At 39.2% G+C, this 7,500-nt stretch overlaps 1 protein-coding gene across 3 annotated transcripts in view; it reads right to left on the bottom strand.

Moving 5' to 3' along the window:
* The window catches only part of LOC106012574 (serine/threonine-protein kinase fray2), a 6,343-nt gene extending 4,408 nt beyond the window's left edge, over positions 1–1,935 (bottom strand). The window contains exons 1-2 of one of the 3 annotated variants that reach the window (XM_013085915.2): positions 1,838–1,935; positions 1–51 (exon numbers count right to left, since the gene is read on the bottom strand). The exon at positions 1–51 is cut by the window's left edge and continues 259 nt beyond it. In XM_013085915.2, coding sequence (XP_012941369.1) covers positions 1–42 — 42 coding nt within the window. In that variant the 5' untranslated portion in view covers positions 43–51; positions 1,838–1,935. Of the gene's footprint in view, positions 52–181; positions 260–1,562; positions 1,779–1,837 lie in introns of those variants that run through there. The other 2 variants (XM_013085914.2, XM_035971327.1) reach the window with 2 other exon arrangements.
* Positions 1,936–7,500: the final 5,565 nt, after the last annotated feature.

Here is a 7,500-nt window from a genome sequence, read left to right as displayed (position 1 = left end):
CACCACCAACAAAACACTCAACAAGTCGAAGCACTTCATCATCTGGAGCGTCTGTACCAACAAATAAACAACAACAACAAATTAAAGCAATAAAAAACTAACGAACAATAAAAAAAAACCCAAAAACATTCAATAAAAAAACAAAAAAGAGAAATAGGAATCTAAACATTCTAAATCATACCGAGTTAATGTTCTGTAGTTCAGAGCCAACCTGTGAACATTTTTGTGACTGCCGGTTGAAAAGGGGAGGCTACTTAAGTTTGATAAAATTATTGTGTTGTTGAATCACGGACTGCATTTATTTTTAATGTAGAAGTTTTCCGTCCCATCGGTTCAATCTAGACAGTTTCTGAGGCGGGTCTCGGATTTGTCTGCCAGGAACAACGCGGGCTGAGAGGAAAACAACGTCGCAACAAGAAGTTCGAGACGTTCTATACAAAAATTATCTTGTCCCAGGAATCGAACTCAGGTCTTCTGCGTGCGACGGCGAAGCACCTAACCACTACACAACAGATGCTTGTACACTACATCTTCAAAACAGCATTTCAAACCAATAGAAACGCTTTGAACGGTTTTTACATGGCTTTTAATTCATCACCAGCATCTCAAGTGTAAACCTTATAGATCTAGTGCGGTAGAAAAAAATTCATGGCGCAACGCATCCTCAAATATCTCTTTAACGGGTGAGTCAATGTCATCCATACTTTGCACAGCAGTTTGTATCCATAATTCAAAATATTGCTTTTCTTAACTTGATCATATTTTTCCTCAACAATTGAGGCTAAATTTAAATAAAACTTTTCTTCATAAATTACTGTTGAATGCTATAGATCTCCGCCATGCGAAAAATGGGATTGTTCCCAGCACTCCCCGCTTCTCACACATTTTTTTGCGTGCGCATATGGCCTACATCATGTCTAATCAATGATACTATTTAGTGGCAAAACTTGTAACAAGAAATGTATTTTATAGTGAACAAATATTTTGCACTAAAGCTTCACAAAACATGCATTCAAGAAGCATAATCTCGCGATTAGAATAAAAATGCTTTTTAAAGCGATATTGCCCCAGCAGTAAACGTTTCAAATTCTGTAGAAACTACCCACTAGGAATGTTTACTAGTATTCATTAGGAAACTTGCTATTATACAGCTAGCAGGTATTTACAAAAATGTTGATCTGTTTAGACAGATTGATTCAAGTCATAGTACAAAAGTCGGGGACTCGATGTTCGATTGTTGAGGAAATATATTTTACAATAAGTTGGATCATGAATTTTTGACGGCGCTATAATTCCTTAATTTCTTTTGGGGGTGTTGATTTGCTGTTTGCCTTTTGTAGCCTATTCAAGGTAACGACGCAATTAATATAATTTTTTAAAGCGATAAACATTCGCTTAATTGTCGTTATCGAGAAAGCCTGGCTTTCCCTAAAATAAATTCACACCCAAACCAGTGGGGCAACTGATTAAATAAACTTCACATTATTTTGTACCAGCAGAATAGTATATTCTGATGTTGCTGTACGTTGCTAAGTAGAACTACTCTTTATTGTTTCACTTGCCTGCTTCCAGTCCGATAAGTAGGCGTACCGGAGAAGATCGCTTGAGCTGAAAATCTCTGGCCCCAACTGCTGTCCTTTCTCTTTTACCCTTTCTCACCACAAGCACAGTTCAGTTAGGCATCGTTTTATGAACTGACCTAAGGAACGAGAGGTTACTTTATTTAGAGGACTAGATCCGGCTACCGGTTTCTCATCAACGTCTAACCTTTCTTAACCCAGAATCCTCATAAGTGCCCAATAATATGAGAGACCAGCCATCTTTTCCTCGCACTTACCTCCCTTCTCTTGTGGAGAGTGCTGACTCTTTCCAGCCACCCACTTGTGCTCAATGGCACGCCTTGTTGGTCTGTTGGTCAACGACCAAACGAAGAAGTTTTTTAAAGAAATCTTTTTTTCTACGTACTAAAAAAGTTACGGTCTTCGCCTCTCTTTCAATAGGTCCCGGATTCGAAACTTGACAGCGATGGGAAAAATTTTTCTCCAGAATGTTCTCCTTTCACCTCCTTTCCTGCTCTCTAACCATGTCCTGTCGTCTGCTTTCGTCTACACTTTCTTCCCCCAATCCTCCCTTTTGCCCCCCCCCCTTCTGGGCTTGGGCTCCTGACTCTTTCTACAGCAGTTCTACTGCTACTGCTACTCCATGGTTCATTCTTACTGCTGTCTTTCAGCCACACCCCCAATGTTAAGGTAGGTAAGATTAAACACCTTGCCTTCTTGATTAAAGTCAAAAACTCTTTGAGGTCCCGTGTGCAAGTTTCTCACTTTAAAGTTCCCTTGGTGGTCCAAAATCAATAAGAGTAAGCTTCGACCGCCATCCGGGCAACATTTAAAATTTATTTATATCAAATTTAAAAACGTTTAATGTGTCTCGCACGCTCAAATGACCTTATACAGTTGCGAGCTCCGTAAAATTCTTTGCAAAACAGAACACTGCCCTTAGGGTGCATAAAAATGATCACTACAATAAATGGTTTTATGTAATCGAGCCTAAGAACTTCTTAATAATTTTGAGACAGTGATACCACCCAGCCCCTTAGTTCAGGTCTCGCTCATTTGATTTCTTGGACCGTGTTTCATAGGCGTACGTTAAAGTTTGTTGTAGTGAAAATGGGTCAGCGCTCTAGTGTTTCATGTGTACGCTGCAAATCCCCGACGATTTTTTTTTTACTCTAATGAGGCTAAAATCAAAGGAAACGTGTCGAAACTTTAGTTTTCAGTGACTTTCATTAATAGGCTTTTAGATTATGTTGGTTATCCAATTTTTGGACCCCTATGCAATGATGCGAGAAGATTTTAACAGAGTACTTTGTTTTTATCTAGATTTAACAGTGGACAGACGAAAGTTAACAAGCTATAGTAATATGTCAGTAGCATTTAGCTAGTAATAAGTCAGAATATTTCGGTAATATGCCAGTAATATGTCCGTAAAATTTAGCTAGTAATATGTCAGTACTTCGGTAGGTCAGTAATGTGCTTGTAATTTGTTAGTAATATGTCAATAACATATAGCTACAAATGTAGTAATATGTAAATAATGTGTTATCAGTAACTATTGGTGAATGGTATTATAATGCCATTAAATCGCCATTGATATGTCAGTATTAATTAGTAATATGTCAGTAAAATATCAGTAAAATATCAGTAAAATATCAGTAACAAGTAGCGTGTAATATTATGACAATAATATATCTATAACTATCAGCGAGTAAAATGTCATTAATACATATTATGTCAGAACGATAAGCTGAGAATAACTCTGCGCATATTTTGTTTTTTTGTTTTTGTAAAGTTTTTTACGGCGCTCGCAACTGCATAAGGTCATATGAGCGCGCGGGACACACCTAATACTTTCAGTTGGTAGGAAATTTTGAATTTTGCCCGGGTGGCGGCCGAAGCCTACTCTTATCGATTTTAGACCACCAAGGGATCTTTAACGTGTGCAACGTGCACACGGGCCCTCCGAGATTTTTCGCCCTTGTCCGAGAAGGCTAGGTGTAGATCTTTCCTACCAGAAGGTCAGGGGTGTGGCAGAAAGACAGCAGTAAGGAGGAGCCAAGGAGTAGCAGTAGAAAGGCTTCAGAAAGAGTCAGGAGCCCAGAGGAGGGGGCAAAGGAAGTGAGGGGGTGGGGGCAGAAAGTGGAAATGAAAGCAGACAACAGAACATTGCTAGAGAGCAGGAAAGGAGGTGAAAGGAGACAATTTTTGAGAAGAAAATGTTTCGGTTGCTAACCGGATTCGAACCCGGGACCTTTGAATGAGAGGCCAACACCTTTACATCTAGGCCACGAGAGCCCCCTGCGCATATTTGCCATAAAGGATAAATACATTTAATAGCTCTCCTCCCATTTCTGCGGTGCCTTGAGGATTTTTGCTACACCATCAACCTCCCACCTTTCTTTGCCCTGTCTATAGAGCTCACACTTCTAACCACCCTAATATTGTTCTGCTCCCAAACTCCTGGCTACATCCGCTTGAACAACAGCTAGTATTGTTCTCCGATGACGATTTCCTTGGAATTTCCATATGACCTCGCGGGCTCACTTCACTTCACGACCAAGTGCCTCTTGACCTCTTGTCTCTCTTCTATACCTCTGAGGTCACGCGCAGAGTCACACGAGTCAAAACAACTTTGCTAACATCAACAGCAACAACAACAACAACAACAGTAGAAATAACAATAATAATAATAATAATAATAATGATAATAATAATAATAATAATAATAATAATAATAATAATAATAATAATAATAATAATAATAATAATAATTATAATAATAATAATAATAATAATAGCAACAACAAGAACAGAGGGAACAAAAATAATAATAATAATAACAACAACCAAAACAACAACAACAACAACAACAACAACAACAACAACGACGACGACGACGACGTCGACGGCGACAATAATAATAATTTTTTTTAAAGTATTGTTTTAATAATAATAATAATAATGATAATAATAATAGTAGTAGTAGTAGTAGTAGTAGTAATAATAATAATAATAATAATAATAATAGCAACAACAACAACAACAAAAACAACAACAGCAACAGCAGCAGCAATTACATGTCTATAGTGCTTATCCATAAAGTGTGCCGTGTGCAAGCACCGCTCGACGGCTCAGGTCAAGAAACACGTTTGTCACGTTTTTCTAAAATGGATTTTTGTTTGTTTTTCCACCAATGCATAATAATAGTATCTTTCTCAGTCACAGATCTTTTCGATGCGAGGTTCCGACAGTAAATTGTAACAGGCTGAAGCTAGTAGCACGACTTATGTCATCTTTAGGCTTAAGCTAGTACCCCGACTTAATATTCCTCTATAGGCTGAAGCTAGTACTACAACTTAATATTTCATCTATAGACTGAAGCTAGTACCACGACGTATTATTTCATCTATAAACTGAAGCTAGTACCACAACGTATGTCTGTTATAGGCTAACGCTAGTACAGCTCTCGTGGCCTAGAGGGGTTAAGGTGTTAACCTTTCATTCAAAGGTCCTGGGTTCGAATTCGGGTAGCGGCCGGACAATTTTCTTCTCTAAAATTGACTCCTTTCACCTACTTTCCTGCTCTCTAGCAATGTTATGTCGTCTGCTTTCGTCTCCTCTTTCTGCCCCCACCCCATCACCGAATCTAACCCCCTCATCTGGGCTCCTGACTCTTTCTGCAGCCTTTCTACTGTCACTCCGTAGCTACTTCTAACTGCTGTCTTTCAGCCACACCCCTGATCTTCTGGAAGGAAAGATCTACACCTAGCCTTCTCGGACAAGGGCGAAAAATAGCGGAGGGCCTGTGTGTAAGTTGCGCACGTTAAAGATCCCTTGGTGGTCTAAAATCTAAAAGAGTAGGCTTCGACCACCACCCGGGCAAAAATTCAAAATTTCCGACCAACTGAAAAAGTTTATTGTGTCCCGCGCTTTCATATGGCATTATGCAGTTGCAAGCGCCGTAAAACACTTCCCCCCCAAAAAAAGCTAGTACCATGGGTTATGTCTGCTCAACGAGGCGCTGTGGGCCATGGAGAGGGAGACAAACGGAGCCTACGGCACTACCAGATACACTAAAGTTTTCACGTCCAGCTCGTGTCTGGTCACGAACCGATATTAAGCTGAACACGACCTAAAGCTCCGTTTTCGCCAAAAAACAAAACGCAGCAATGTTCTCCACAAACAAACACAACCCTGCAACGTTTAAAACAAAAATCACAGCCCCTGCAATGTTTAAAACAAACAATAAAACTCTGCAATGTCTACCACAAATAATTACAATCCTGCAATGTTTGAAACAAACAAACAAATGAGCACAACCCTGCAATGTTTGAAACAAACAAACAAATGAGCACAACCCTGCAAATGTTTAAAACAAGCAAAACAAACTCAGTAGTTTCTACCACAAGCAAACAAAACCTTGCAATGTTTAAAACAAACAATTACAACCATGCAATGTTTGAAACAAACAATTACAACCATGCAATGTTTAAAACAAACAATTACAACCATGCAATGTTTAAAACAAACAAATACAACCATGCAATGTTTAAAACAAACAAATACAACCATGCAATGTTTAAAACAAACAAATACAACCATGCAATGTTTGAAACAAACAAATACAACCATGCAATGTTTAAAACAAACAATTACAACCATGTAATGTTTGAAACAACGAAGAAACAAGCACAACTCTGCAATGTTTAAAACAAATAATACAGCTCACAATGTTCACCACAAAAAAATCACAACCCTCTAGTTTAGTTTTAGTAAGGTTTTACGGCGCACCCAACTACAGAAGGTCAAAATTATTAGCGCCAAGGGGTGGATGCCAGCAGAGAAGTCCAAATGGGGAATCAGTCCTTTCTAAGCTCAACAGTACAAAGTCTGCTTCGACTATTAAGCACCGCGGAAATAGCAGTTCACAAGAGAGTGACAAACATACAAAAGAAGGAGAGGAAACATTATGAAAGTAAGGAAGAGGAAAGAAAAAGCAGCAGTTCCCCCAATGTTGTTCCGCCATAGTATGAGCCTGACATTAATAAATCAGCCTATTTACACTTCTACTGTGTATAAGAACATGTTAATATCCCCCTTTGGGAATGGCATAGAGACACATTAGTCAGTAGCACTATCCTGGGGTGGGGTGGGGGATCACAACCCTGCGACGTTTAAGACAAACAAAAACAACTTTGCAACCCCTAACAAATTAAAGGCTTCGTCCTTGCATTTCAAGTGGTCAAAGATTTACTACACAAGATGATGTCAACAGGACGGAGCAGTTTATAAAGGTGACTGGGAGCAAGTCAGTGTTTCCTGGAAAGCAAATATCTGAAAAAAATATTTCAACGGAAATATAAAAAACAAACTTCTAAAACATAACCGGAGCTAAAAGATGCTCGTCAGCACGTAGCTTACCCTTGCTCTGAATTTTGTATCCTGAAAGGAAGCAAAAGTCGGCCAACCCTGAGAAGAGTATAGCATCCGGGTGTCACGACGCGGTGGAATCAGACGCTCGTCAATTTATGGGTATGTGGAGTTATATTATTAACTTGGAGCATACTCATTTGCCTATCTTTGGATTTTTAAAAAGTACTAATCTATCTTGAATAGAAGTCCAGAAACTGAAAGAAGTTGGGGGGTCGCCAGGTAATATTAGCAAGGTGACACAATTTGCGATTATCATCTTGTTTTACTCTCCAGAGAGCCCTATACCCAGCTCTCTTTCTCTATATCTTCAGCTCTCTATTTATCTCTCTATATCTCCCTCTCTTTCATTCTCTCTTCCTCTCCTATTAAGCTCTCCATCATCTTGTTATTCGCTCCAGAGAGAGATCCATAGTGCAATATACCCAGCTCTCTATCTCTCTATCTCCTTCTCTCTCTGTCTGCCTCTCTCTCATTCTATCTCCCTCTCTCTCTCTCTCTCTCTCTCTCT

The sequence above is a fragment of the Aplysia californica genome, unplaced genomic scaffold (assembly GCF_000002075.1).
Source record: "Aplysia californica isolate F4 #8 unplaced genomic scaffold, AplCal3.0 scaffold00417, whole genome shotgun sequence".
NCBI classification, from domain to species: domain Eukaryota; kingdom Metazoa; phylum Mollusca; class Gastropoda; order Aplysiida; family Aplysiidae; genus Aplysia; species Aplysia californica.
Note: the sequence above shows the minus strand (reverse complement) of the source record. Positions and strands in the feature narration are given on the sequence as shown.